General features: G+C 50.4%; 2 protein-coding genes and 1 pseudogene across 4 annotated transcripts in view; 2 read left to right on the top strand and 1 right to left on the bottom strand.

The window, feature by feature from the left end:
• The window catches only part of TAF6L (TATA-box binding protein associated factor 6 like), a 20,767-nt gene extending 8,149 nt beyond the window's left edge, over nucleotides 1–12,618 (top strand). For 2 of the 3 annotated variants that reach the window (XM_017878335.1, XM_017878337.1), the window contains exons 7-12: nucleotides 2,160–2,234; nucleotides 2,378–2,598; nucleotides 2,963–3,095; nucleotides 10,044–10,172; nucleotides 10,301–11,084; nucleotides 12,528–12,618. In XM_017878335.1, the coding sequence (XP_017733824.1) occupies nucleotides 2,160–2,234; nucleotides 2,378–2,598; nucleotides 2,963–3,095; nucleotides 10,044–10,172; nucleotides 10,301–11,080 (1,338 nt within the window). In that variant the 3' untranslated portion in view covers nucleotides 11,081–11,084; nucleotides 12,528–12,618. Of the gene's footprint in view, nucleotides 1–2,159; nucleotides 2,235–2,377; nucleotides 2,599–2,962; nucleotides 3,096–10,043; nucleotides 10,173–10,300; nucleotides 11,126–12,527 lie in introns of those variants that run through there. The other variant, XM_017878336.1, reaches the window with a different exon arrangement.
• On the bottom strand, nucleotides 3,148–3,998 carry LOC108533625 (translation machinery-associated protein 7 pseudogene; annotated as a pseudogene).
• Nucleotides 11,138–13,742, top strand: TMEM179B (transmembrane protein 179B). Its single transcript, XM_017878342.1, has 5 exons — nucleotides 11,138–11,311; nucleotides 12,528–12,715; nucleotides 12,797–12,931; nucleotides 13,103–13,181; nucleotides 13,388–13,742. Exons 1-5 carry the CDS (start codon nucleotides 11,216–11,218, stop codon nucleotides 13,547–13,549), a joined length of 660 nt encoding a protein of 219 aa, XP_017733831.1. The 5' UTR covers nucleotides 11,138–11,215; the 3' UTR covers nucleotides 13,550–13,742.
• Nucleotides 13,743–13,774: the final 32 nt, after the last annotated feature.

Genomic DNA, 13,774 nt, shown 5'->3' with positions numbered 1-13,774 from the left:
AGCTCCGCCTCCCGGGTTTACGCCATTCTCCTGCCTCAGCCTCCCGAGTAGCTGGGACTACAGGCGCCGCCATCTTGCCCGGCTAGCGGCCTTGTATTTTTAATAGAGACGGGATTTCAACATGTTGGCCAGGCTGGTCTCGAACTCCAGACCTCAGGTGATCCGCCCACCTCGGCCTCCCAAAGTGCTGGGATGACAGGTGTGAACCACTGTGCCTGGCCTAATTCTATGAATATTTAAATTTTTATTTATTATTTTAATTAAAAAAATTTTTTTTTAAATTTGCGATGGGGTCTTGCTCTGTCACCTAGGCTAGAGTGCAGTAGCGTGATCTTGGCTCACTGTGGCCTCTGCCTCTTGGGTTCAAGCAATTCTCCCACCTCAGCCTCCCAAGTAACTGGGATGACAGGGGCGTACTACCATGCCCGGCTAATTTTTGCATTTTTAGTAGAGACAAGGTTTCACCGTGTTGGCCAGGCTGGTCTCAAACTCCTGACCTCAGGTGATCCACCTGCCTCCACCTCCCAAAGTGCTGGGATTACAGGCATGAGCCAATTTTTTTTTTTTTTTTAACGACAGGGTCTCACTGTGTTGCCCAGGCTGGTGAAACTCCTGCCCTCAAGCAATCCTTCCTTGGCCTCCCAGCACTTTGGGAGGCAGAGGTGGGTGGATCACTTAGGTCAGGAGTTCGAGACCAGATTGGCCAACGTGGTGAAACCCCATCTTCACTAATACAAAATTAGCCAGGCATGGTGGTGGGTGCCTGTAATTCCAGCTACTTGGGAGGCTGAGGCAGGAAAATTGCTTGAACCCAGGAGGCAGAGGTTGCAGTGGGTCAAGATTGCGCCATTCGGGTGGATCACCTGAAGTCTGGAGTTCTAAAATTACAAAACTAAAAAAAAAAATTCTAAAATACAAAATTAGCCAGGTGTGGCGGTGGACACCTGTAATCCCAGCTAGTCAGGAGGCTGACGCAGGAGAATGGCTTGAACCCGGAGGCAGAGGTTGCTGTGAGCCGAGATCACGCCATTGCACTCCAGCCTGGGCAACAAGAGCAAAACTTCGTCTCAAAAGAAAGATCATGCCACTGCACTCCAGCCTGGCTGGTAGAAGGAAACTCCCTCTCAAAGAAAAAAAAAAAAGTAATACTAGTGTATGTTTACTGTAGACGTACATATGATATGAAAACATAGAAAGAAAAAAAGTGGCCGGGTGCGGTGACTCATGCCTGTAATCTCAGCACTTTGGGAGGCCGAAGTGGGCCGATCATGTGAGGCCAGGAGTTCGAGACCAGCCTGGCCAACAAGGTGATACCCCATATCTACTAAAAATACCAGAAAATTAGCCGGGCTTGGTAGCATGCATCTGTAATCCCAGCTACTCGCGAGGCTGACGCAGGAGAATCGCTTGAACCCAAGAGGTGGAGGTTGCAATGAGCCGAGATCGTGCCACTGCACTCCAGTCTGGACAACAGAGTGAGACTCCATCTCAAAAAAAAAAAAAAGAGGGCCAGGCACAGTGGCTAACGCCTGTAATCCCAGCACTTTGGGAGGCTGAGGCGGGCGGATTGCTTAAGGCCAGGAGTTTGAGACCAGCCTAGTCAACATGGTGAAACCCTGTCTCTACTAAAAATACAAAAGTTAGCTGGGCGTGGTGGCGGGCGCCTGTAATTCCAGCTACTTGGAAGGCTGAGGCAGGAGAATCGCTTGAACCCAGGAGGCAGAGGTGGCAGTGAGCCGAGGTTGAGTCACTGCACTCCAGCCTGGGCGACAGAGCGAGATTCCGTCTCAAAGAAAAAAAAGAAAAGAGAAAAAGAAACTGAAAAGTCTGTTCCTCCACCTACTTTTTTTCCTCTGTATCAACTATGATGACTCTCATAAAAATCTAAGTGGTATTATATTAAACATCTGGTTTTATAGATTACCTTTCTCAGTTAAAAATATGTTGGACATTCAGGTTGTATTCCGTGCCATATGCAGGTATATGTGAATGAGTTTCTGTAGGTTACATTTATAGAAATAAAATTGCTAAATCAAAGAATATGAACATTTAAAATTGTAAAACATGAATAAGATGATACACTGCCTTCCAGAAGAATACCATATTCATGTTTTACAGTTTTCTGGTGGATCCAATGCAGTCTGGGCCCTTCCTTTTAGGTTGCACTCCAGGACTTGCAGACGAACTCCAAGATTGGGGCGCTCCTGCCTTACTTTGTTTATGTGGTTAGTGGGGTAAGTGACCAGGCTGGGACAGAGAGAGTGTTTTGTAAGGAAGAGATGACCCAGCAGGTGTAGGGCTCATGGCAAGTGCTGTCAGAATGGTGGGCTCCTGCCTGTCCCCTCATGTTCCCTAAGCTACCCTCTTCTCCCAACAGGTGAAATCTGTAAGTCATGACCTGGAGCAACTGCACCGGCTGCTGCAGGTGGCACGGAGCCTGTTTCGGAATCCACACCTGTGCTTGGGGCCCTATGTCCGCTGTCTGGTGGGCAGTGTCCTCTACTGTGTCCTGGAGCCACTGGCTGCCTCCATCAACCCCCTGAATGACCACTGGACTCTGCGGGATGGCGCTGCCCTCCTGCTCAGCCACATCTTTTGGTAGCCACTGGGCGTAGACCTGAGCAAAGGGTGGGATTGCTGCAGAGCCAAGTGGGTTGGGGTAAGGAAATGGGGCGAAGCCTGTGGCTTTGAGGGTCTACGAGAAGATGGGAAACCTTTTCCCTCAGAGCGTCCTAGCTGGTGTGCTGTGACACACTGGGATTCTGAAAATGGATAACAAATACGCCAAGGTATTGGTTCTTCAGCCCTCAGGTTCTAGGCCAGTCACCCCTGGCAGCCTTCTTCACTTAACCCCAGCACGCCTGAGTGTGCCGTACAGATGCTATTCTCTTGGTGTTGTCTTGTGCCCTGTTGGGTGGCACTGTGCCTCATTCCCCTCACTAACTGAATGGTGCTCCCACAGGACGCATGGGGACCTTGTAAGTGGCCTCTATCAGCATATCCTGCTGTCCCTGCAGAAGATCCTGGCAGATCCTGTGCGGCCGCTCTGCTGTCACTATGGAGCCGTGGTGGGGCTGCATGCTCTTGGCTGGAAGGTGAGCACCCTGGCCTTTCTCACAGACAGAGCCGTAAGAACTCCCATTTGTGTTAGAAAAATAGTACTTGTGTGTCTTTATCTCCAAAATGGTGTGTGCCTGCCACTGCCATGTACTGAGTTCTGGCCTTAGGCCAGCCTCAGTGATAGCTTGACTTTCTGTGTCTAAATGTCTTATCCTTTCGAAAGTCCTATATGACAGATACTGATGTCCTCCCATTTTATAAATTCCTGCCCATTCTTTTTTTTTCTTTGAGACGGAGTCTCGCCCTGTCGCCCAGGCTGGAGTGCAGTGGCCGGATCTTGGCTCACTGCAAGTTCTGCCTCCCGGGTTTACGCCATTCTCCTGCCTCAGCCTCCCGAGTAGCTGGGACTACAGGCACCCGCCACCTCGCCCGGCTAGTTTTTTGTATTTTAGTAGAGACGGAGTTTCACTATGTTAGCCAGGATGGTCTCGATCTCCTGACCTCGTGATCCGCCCGTCTCGGCCTCCCAAAGTGCTGGGATTACAGGCTTGAGCCACTGCGCCCGGCCCAGATTTCTTAATTCTACCTGTGGCCAGGGGCCCCTTCCCTGCGGCCTTCACTTTTACCTCCTCGAGTTTCTTCTGCTCCTCTTTTTGTTTCTGCGTGAAAGCCTTATCTTCCTCATCCATCTCCTTGGCCTGCTTCTTGGGCTGTTTCAGTGGCTTCTTCTTGCCACCTTCCCGGCTGGACATGGCGCCTGCTGCCCCTTCCCCCTATATCTCAATTTTTGTTTAGGTCTTCACAGGCTTCTCGGATGCTTTCAAAATTTCCCTGAATAGAATCTACACATACTTTAAAAAGCTGTTTCTTTATGGATCCACTAAACTATAGAAAAACAAGAGTAAAAAAAAGACAAAAAATAGAAACAAGATACAAAGGACAAAGAAAGAAAGAAAGGAGGGCTGGGGGTGTGGCGTTTCACGCCCGTAATCCCAGCACTTTGGGAGACTCAGGAGGGTGGATCATCTGAAGTCAGGAGTTCAAGGCCAGCCTGGCCAACATGGTAAAAACCCATCTCTTCTAAAATACAAAAATTAGCTGGGCATGATGGCACATGCCTGTAATCCCAGCTATTCTGGAGGCTGAGGCATGAGAATCGCTTGAACCCAGGAGGTGGAGGTTTCAGTGAAACATCGTGCCACTGCACTTAACCCTGGGCAACGGAGTGAGATACCATCTCAAAAAGAAAAAGAGGAAAAAAAAATTCTGCCTAGTGCAGTGGCTCATGTCTGTAATCGTAGTGCTTTGGAAGGCTGAGGTGGGAGGATCACTTGAGCCTAAGGGTTCAAGACTACCTTGGGCAATATAGTGAGATCCCATCTCTACAAAAAATTTTAAAAATTAGCCAAGTGAGCCATGCGTGGTGGCTCACGCCTGTAATCCCAGCACTTTGAGAGGCCGAGACAGGTGGATCACCTCAGATCAGGAGTTCAAGACCAGCCTGGCCTACATGGTGTAATCCCATCTCTACAAAAATACAAAAAAATTAGCTGGGCGTGTCGGCAGGCACCTGTAATCCCAGCTACTCAGGAGGTTGAGGCAGGGAGAATGGCTTGAGCCCGGGAGGCGGAGGTTGCAGTGAGCCAAGATCGTGCCACTACATTCCAGCCTGGGCAACAGAGCCAGACTCCGTCTCAAAAAAAAAAAAAAAAAGAAAAAAGCCGAGTGTGTCCGGGCGTGGTCTTGCACCTGCAATCCCAGCACTTGGGGAGGCCAAGGAGGGCAGATCACCTGAGGTCGGGAGTTCGAGACCAGCCTGACCAACATGGAGAAACCCCGTCTATACTAAAAACACAAAAATTAGCCGGGCGTGGTGGTGTGTGCCTGTAATCCCAGCTACTTGGGAAGCTGAGGCAAGAGAATTGCTTGAACCTGGGAGGTAGTTGCGGTGAGCTGAGATCACGCCATTGCACTGCAGTCTGGGCAACAAGAGCAAAACTGCATCTTAAAAAAACCCCCAAAAAACAGAAAAAACCTAGCGTGATTGGCATGCACCTTTCGTCCCAGCTACTTGGGAGGCTGTGGTGGGAGGATTGTTTGATCCTGGGAGGTCAAGGCTGAAGTGAGCCAGATTGCTGCACTCCATCCAGCCTGGGTGACAGAGTGAGACTCTGTCTCAAAAAAAATCCAAATAACAACAAGAAAACACAAACTATTCCTAGATTCTTGCTGTCCTTCGATGCTGTTGTAATGGTGTCTTTATGGTGTTACTTTCTTGCTCTTGTATAGAAATGTAATTCACTTTTACATTCCTATCTTCCTAAACTATCCAGTTACTTTGCTAAGCACTGGGGATACATACAGGGTATAAAGACAGATAATAGTGGCCCCGCTATCACTGGCATATGGGTGAAGGACTAAGAGAGCCTATGTAATGCTTATTGTTAGCAACATCAATTTACAGTTTGCAAACTGCCACCCTATACGATCAGCAGGCAAGTACTGTCCAGCTGCTTTCTTAAACTATCATTGCTAATTATAGATTCTTTGGAGGTTTTAATATAGATGATCATATCATATCATGTATAAATAATGACAGCTTTATTTCCTTTATTTATTTATTTTTTTGAGATGGAGTCTCGCTCTGTCACCCAGGCTGGAGTGCAGTGGTGCGATCTCGGCTCACTGCAAGCTCCACCTCCCAGGTTCACGCCATTCTCCTGCCTCAGCCTCCCGAGTAGCTGGGACTACAGGCGCCCGCCACCTCGGTTGGCTAATTTTTTGTATTTTTTAGTAAAGATGGGGTTTCACCGTGTTAGCTAGGATGGTCTCGATCTCCTGACCTCGTGATCCACCAGCCTTGGCCTCCCAAAGTGCTGTGATTACAGGCGTGAGCCACCGCGCCAGGCTTTTTTTTTGTTTTTTGAGACGAAGTCTTGCTCTGTTGCCCTGGCTGGAGTGCGGTGACACGATCTCGGCTCACTGCAACCTCCACTTCCCAGGTTCAAGCAATTCTCCTGCCTTAGCCTCCCGAGTAACTGGGATTACAGGCATGCGCCACCACTCCCAGCTAATTTTGTATTTTTAGTAGAGATGGGCTTCTCCATGTTGGTTAGGCTGGTCTTGAACTCCCGAACTCAGGCGGTCCGCCTGCCTCGGCCTCCCAAAGTGCTGGGATTACAGGTGTGAGCCACCGCACCTGGCACGCCTTTATTTTTCTCATTGTTAGGATTACTAATGTTATATACACATGATGATGAACATCCTTGTCTCCTTTCCAGTTATAAAAGACGTGCTAATGACTTTTCCCATTTAGGGTGATGTTTACTGTGTGTGTACAGGTAGCTACTCTTTCTCAGATTAAGAAAATTATGGCTAGGCCGGGCGCGGTGGCTCAAGCCTGTAATCCCAGCACTTTGGGAGGCCGAGACGTGCGGATCACGAGGTCAGGAGATCGAGACCATCCTGGCTAACACGGTGAAACCCCGTCTCTACTAAAAAATACAAAAAACTAGCCGGGCGTGGTGATGGGCACCTGTAGTCCCAGCTACTCGGGAGGCGGAGGCAGGAGAATGGCGTGAACCCAGGAGACGGACCTTGCAGTGAGCCGAGCTCCGGCCACTGCATTCCAGCCTGAGCGACAGAGCGAGACTCCGTCTCAAAAAAAAAAAAAAGAAAAAAGAAAATTATGGCCAGGGTTGGCTGGGCATGGTGGGTGGCTCACTGACGCCTGTAATCCCAGCACTTTGGGAGGCTGAGGCGGGCGGATCACCTCAGGTTGGGAGTTTGAGACCAGCCTGACCAACATGGAGAAACCCTGTCTCTGCTAAAAATACAAAATTAGCTGGGCAAGGTGTCCATGCCTGTAATCCCAGCTACTCTGGAGGCTGAGGCAGGAGAATTGCTTGGACCCAGGAATGTGAAGGTTGTGGTGAGCCAAGATCGCGCCATTGCAGTCCAGCCTGGGCAATAAGAGTGAAACTCCATCTCAAGAAAAAGAAAAAGAAAAAAAGAAAATTATGGCCAGGGTCAGTGGCTCACACCTGTAGTCCCAGTACTTTGGGATGCCGAGGTGGGTGGATTGCTTGAACCCAGGAGTTTGAGACCAGCTTGGGCAACATGGTGAATAAAATTAAGAATATAGACCTGGTGCCGTGGCTCACATCTGTAATCCCAGCAGTTTGGGACGCTGAGGCGGGCGGATCATGAGGTCAGGAGATCGAGACCATCCTGGTTGGTACCAGGATGAGTACCATCTCCTTCCAGCCTCCCTTCCCTGCATGAGCTTAGCAGCCAAGCAGGCTTACTTTGGAATATTTGATGGGCCCAGGTTCCTCAAATTTTTTGCCTATCTTAGTCCTTGGCTCTTATAGGTGGCCGTAGAGTGACTGCTGAAGATGAAGGCCCAGGCAGCAGTCCTGCCTCTATAAAAAAGGAAATTAGTGGGGTATGGTGGCGTATACCTGTAGTCCCAGCTACTTGGGAGGCTGAGGTGGGAGGATTGCTTGAGCCCAGGTGGTTGAGGCTGCAGTGAGCCATGATCATTCCACTATACTCCAGCCTGGGCGACAGAGGTAGACCCTGTCACACACACACAAAATATATATATATATATACACGCATATATGTACACATACATATATACACGTGTGTGTGTATATATACGTGTGTGTGTATATATATATATATACTCTCAATTTGTTTGAGAGTTTTTTTTTTTGAGATGGAGTCTTGCTGTGTCACCCAGGCTGGAGTGCAGTGGCGCCATCTCGGCTCACTGCAAGCTCTGCCTCCCAGGTTCACGCTATTCTCTGCCTCAGCCTCCCGAGAGTAGCTGGGACTACAGGCGCCTGCCACCACACCCGGCTAATTTTTTTGCATTTTTAGTAGAGATAGGGTTTCACTGTGTTAGCCGGGATGCTCTCGATCTCCTGACCTCATGATCTGCCCGCCTTATCCTCCCAAAGTGCTGGGATTACAGACGTGAGCCACCGCGTCAGGCCTATGTTCTTAATTTTATCAATTTATATTGGGTTTTTATAAAATGCTTTTTCTGCATCTTTTGAAATGATCCTAAGGCTTTTCAGCTTTTATTTGCCAATGTTATTACAGATTTCCTGATAGTAAACAATCTTTATAGTTCCATGATACACTCAACTGGGTCATGGGATAGTTGTAAAAAAAAAAATCCAAAACTTTTATTGGACTGTAATGCATTTTAATTACTTTTGGGTCTTCTAAATATTAAAAGGGTTTACCTATATTCATGAGTGAAATTAAACACGTTTCCTCCATGTACTGTCCTTGTCTGGTTTTAGAATCACTGGCCTGATGACGGGAGTATTTCTTTTTTATATTTACTTTCATAAGATTTAGATCATCTTTTCTTTCTTTTTTTATTTAATAGAGATGAGGTCCTCCTACATTGCCCAGGATGGTCTCAAACTCCTTGGTTTAAGTGATCCTTTGGCCTTCCCAAAGTGCTGGGATTACAAGTGTGAGGCACTGCACCTGGCCCATCTTTTTCTTGAGTGTCTGTAGACCTTTGTAAATTCTGGCATGGTATTTTCTTTTCTTTTTTTTTTTCGAGACACAGTCTTGCACTGTCGCCTGGGCTGGAGTGCAATGGCGCGACTTCGGCTCACTGCGACCTCTGCCTCCTGGGTTCAAGCAATTCTCATGCCTCAGCCTCCCAGGTAGCTGGGATTACAGGTGTCCACCATCATACCCAGCTAATTTTTTGTATTTTTTAATAGAGATGGGGTTTCCAGGGTGGAGTACAGTGGCGTGATCTCGGCTCACTGCAACCTCCGCCCCCTGAGTTCAAGTGATTCTCCTGCCTCAGCCTCCCAAGTAGTTGGGATTACAGGCACCTGCCACTGCGCCCAGGTAATTTTTGTATTTTTAGTAGAGACAGGGTTTCATCATCTTGGCCAGGCTGGTCTTGAACTCCTGACCTTGTGAGCCACCCACCTCGCCTTCCGAAGTGCTGGGATTATAGGCGTGAGCTACCGTGCCCGGCCTCTCTATAGTTAATTCTTAACTACTATTTCAGCGTCTTCCATAGTTACAGAATTATTGAAGCTTTCATATTCTCAAGTCAGCAGTAAGTTTTGTTTTTTAGGAATTTGACAATTTTGTCAACACTTTCAAGTGTTCGTGCTGTGGATGAATGACCACAGAACTCTGCCTCATCCATCAAAGGCCATCACAAACGTCATTTATTTGAAGTCTTGCTTTCCCCCAAATTAATCACAGGATTTTTTTTTTTTTTGAGATGGAGGCTTGCTCCATCGTCCAGGCTGGAGTGCAGTGGTGCGGTCTTGGCTTACTGCAATTTCCACCTCCTGGGTTCAAGCAATTTTCCTGTCTCAGCCTTCCTAGTAGCTGGGACTACAGGCACCTGCCACCACGCCCGGCTAATTTTTGTATTTTTGGTAAAGACGGGGTTTCACCTTGTTGGTCATGCTGGTCTTGAACTCCTGACCTCAGGAGGTCTCGGCCTCGGCCTCCCAAAGTGCTGGTATTACAGGTGTGAGCCACTGCGCCTGGCCAATCACAGGATTTTAAATTGTATAATCAGAGTCCCAAGTCTCTGGTTGGTGGTTTTTATGCAGATTGTTTGAACTGAGTCTCAGTTTACATCTAAGTGAAGCCAGTACTTGCCTGATTGTATGGGGTAGCAGTAGGCAAACTAAATTTTGGAGTTGTTAGCAATGAGCATTGTTTTAGCCCTTGGCACACAGGGTAGTGATACTGGGTACACTTTTTATTGTCTACCTTTGTACCTTTATTCCCAATGCCTAGCTTAGGTATACAGTAGGTTCCAAATAAATGTATGGCTGAATATGCCAATCAGAGAATTTAGGAGGATTGAGCTCTGTCTAGGATCAGAAATAAAGGTAGGTGTTTCATGGGAAAGGGTCCTAGAGAGGGAATAAGTATCAAAGAGATGCTAACTGCATTCCTTCTCTTCCTTCCAGGCAGTAGAACGAGTCCTGTACCCACACCTGTCCACGTACTGGACAAACTTGCAGGCTGTGCTGGATGATTATTCAGTATCTAATGCACAGGTCAAAGCAGATGGGCACAAAGTCTATGGAGCCATTCTGGTGAGTACCATCCCCTTCCAGCCTCCCTTCCCTGCATGAGCTTAGCAGCCAAGCAGGCTTACTTTGGAGTATTTGATGGGCCCAGGTTCCTCGAATTTTTTGCCTATCTTAGTCCTCGGCTTTTACAGGTGGCCGTAGAGCGACTGCTGAAGATGAAGGCCCAGGCAGCAGAGCCCAACAGGGGTGGCCCAGGTGGCAGGGGGTGCCGACGCCTGGACGACCTGCCATGGGACAGCCTTCTCTTGCAAGAGTCGTCCTCCGGGGGCGGTGCAGAGCCCAGCTTTGGGTCCGGCCTCCCGCTGCCGCCAGGGGGAGCGGGGCCGGAGGACCCTTCTCTTTCGGTGACCCTGGCGGACATCTACCGGGAGCTCTACGCCTTCTTCGGTGACAGCCTGGCCACACGCTTCGGCACCGGCCAGCCTGCACCCACGGCTCCGCGGCCTCCCGGGGACAAGAAGGAGCCGGCGACAGCCCCGGACTCGGTGCGGAAGATGCCGCAGCTGACGGCAAGCGCCATGGTCAGCCCGCAGGGCGACGAGAGCCCCAGGGGCAGCGGCGGAGGCGGCCCCACGTCGGCCTCTGGGCCAGCCACCTCTGAGAGCAGGCCCCTGCCGCGCGTGCATCGGGCGCGCGGGGCACCCCGGCAGCAGGGCCCCGGGACCGGCACCCGCGACGTCTTCCAGAAGAGCCGTTTCGCCCCGCGCGGCGCCCCGCACTTTCGTTTCATCATCGCCGGGCGGCAGGCTGGGAGGCGCTGCCGCGGGCGCCTTTTCCAGACTGCATTCCCCGCGCCTTACGGGCCTAGCCCGGCCTCCCGCTACGTGCAGAAGCTGCCCATGATCGGCCGCACCAGCCGCCCCGCCCGCCGGTGGGCGCTCTCGGACTACTCGCTGTACTTGCCGTTGTGAGTCGGTGAGCGCTTCCGTCTTTGTAAATAAATCCCGCCCCCGGAAGTGACGTCTCTACCTTCGTGGGTCGCGCCGGATAAGGTGGGGTTTGTCCGGGTTGAGGCTGCGGCGGCGCTTCCTGGTGGTCAGGGCGCCATGGCGCTGCCCTGGCTGCAGCGCGTCGAGCTTGCGCTGTTTGCTGCCACCTTCCTGTGCGGGGCCGTGGCGGCCGCGGCGCTGACTCGGACCCAGGTGCGGCTGCGGGGCGGGGTCAGGTAGGCTCGGGAGCTGGTCGGTCCTGACGTGGCGAGGCCACTGTCGCTTTCCCACCGAGCTCGCTGCTGCTCGGAGCCGGTGGACCTGGTAAGGCACGGCTGGCACCGGCCTGTACCTGAAATGCAGCGAGGCTAATCGCGCTTTGTGGCTACTCTGGGCCAGGTCATACTTCGAAGTTGTACTCTCGCCAAAGGGACGGGTCAGTGCCGTCTTAAAGCACTAGATGGAGTCGGGTTTCGTGGCTCCTGCTGACCTTACTGTGGTTCTGAAACAGAGGTCGATGCGGAACCTGCGTCCATCCGTTAAATCAGAAGCCTTTTGTGCTGAGCTTTGTCGAGAAATAAAGCATAGCGTAGTGGAGATGATCAAGATGCCACGTGATTGCAGCACAGTGTATTAAATGACAAAATAAGAGATGTAGAAAACGCTGACGTAAAGGTAGAAGCCAATAATTTACATCGTTTACCCCAGCCAGGTAATCTGGTTAGTGAACATGGGTTCATTTAATGCCTATAAAGTAGCCACTAGTGTGCCTATTTTACACCATGAGAAAACCTCAGAGATTCGCAGGGCGCGGTGACTCACGCCTGTAATCCCAGCACTTTGGTAGGCCGAGGCGGGCAGATGACTTGAGGTCAGGAGTTAGAGACCAGCCTGGCCAACATGGCAAAACTACGCCTCTACTAAAAATACAAAAATTAGCCGGGTGTGGTGGCTCATGCCTGTAATCCCAGCTACTTGGGAGGCTGAGGCAGAAGAATCGCTCGAACCTGGGAGGCGGTGGTTGCAGTGAGCCGAGATCGTGCCATTGCACTCCAGCCTGGGTGACAAGAGCGAAACTCCATCTCAAAAAACAAAACAACAAAATACCCTCAGAGGTAGTTATTTGTTGAAGGATATACAAGGCCTGGGTTTACTCTAAGGTTTCTGCACGAAGACCAGAATTAATGAGGCTTCTCTGAAGCTCATTGTATTCTATAGTCATTGGCTATTTTTTGATCCTTCTGGCCACTGCAGGTTTGATTCCCCAACAGGCCCTCTCCGTCAATATCTCTGTCCCAGAAATAGGAACTGACAGTGCACAAATAACTTCCTGGAATGGTCCTGGCCTAGGTTATCACTAACACCTACCAAGACACTGCATCCAGAGGCATTAACCTGAAATCTAGGACTCAGCAGCTTCTCTCCACAGGGCTCCTTCAGTGGTAGATGTCCCCTGTATGGTGTCGCCACCCTGAATGGCTCCTCCCTGGCCTTATCCCATCCCTCGGCACCATCCCTCTGCTACTTTGTAGCTGGGGCCTCTGGCCTCTTGGCCCTCTACTGCCTCCTGCTTCTGCTCTTCTGGATCTACAGCAGCTGCATTGAGGACTCCCACAGGTGACTGCCCAACCATGAGGGCCAGGGTCTGAGGTAGGCTGAGCCTCGCCTCCACCACAAGGCTTGTTCTCTCCCTCTCAGAGGTTCTATAGGGCTGCGCATTGCACTGGCCATCTCAGCTATAGCCATCTTCCTGGTCTTGGTGTCTGCCTGTATCCTTCGATTTGGCACCAGATCTCTCTGCAACTCCATCATCTCCCTGAACAGTACAATTAGGTAATGGGAGAGGGAGGGAAGCCTGGCTAGGGCTACCTTCCCTCTGCACCAGGGTCCTATGATTTCCTTTTTATCCCCATCAGTTGCTCTCAACTCATAGGGCACTGGGCACAGGTGTGCCTCGGATATAAACTATCACCCTTTCTCACAACTGTCTCTTTGGCCTCACAGCTGTTCTGAAGCCCAGAAAATTCCATGGAGACCCCCCGGAACTGCTCTGCAGTTTTACTCCAACCTACACAGTGCCGAAGTGAGACCCAAGGATAGAAGGAAAGATTCACATAAGTATCTGTAGCTGTGTGGGTGCTCACCAGCGTATTATGAGCTTGGCTCACCAGTGAGAGGAGCTGAGGGGGTTGTCAGCCTAAAATTCAGCAGTTAAGAGTGGTGTGTGGGTGGGAAGGACTGGATTTGAAATGGTCCCATTCCTGACACTCCTGTCCCTGTCTCCCACAGACCTCTTCTTGGGTGAATTTGGTATTGTGGTGTGTGGTCTTGGTGCTCCAGGTCGTGCAGTGGAAGTCTGAAGCCACCCCACACCGGCCTCTGGAGAGGGGTGACCCTGAGTGGAGCTCTGAGACAGATGCTCTTGTTGGGCCACGCCTTTCCCATTCCTGAAGAATAACCAGAGTGCTTCCTGCAGCCAAAGACTCCATGCCCAAGTGCCTGCAATCCTCTTGCCCCCTCCAAGGCCCTGTTTATGTTGGGAGTCTTAGTTTTCCTTTCAGGGGGGAAACGTAATGACAGGCCCCCCTACTCCTCTTCCTACAGCTGTTTTTGTACCAAAATACTATATTACTGTCTTCATCTTGTGAGCTTTTGATGTTAAAGTACAACTAGATA

Source organism: Rhinopithecus bieti, unplaced genomic scaffold (genome assembly GCF_001698545.2).
Source record: "Rhinopithecus bieti isolate Rb0 unplaced genomic scaffold, ASM169854v2 scaffold_11488, whole genome shotgun sequence".
Taxonomy (NCBI): Eukaryota; Metazoa; Chordata; class Mammalia; order Primates; family Cercopithecidae; genus Rhinopithecus; species Rhinopithecus bieti.
Note: the sequence above shows the minus strand (reverse complement) of the source record. Positions and strands in the feature narration are given on the sequence as shown.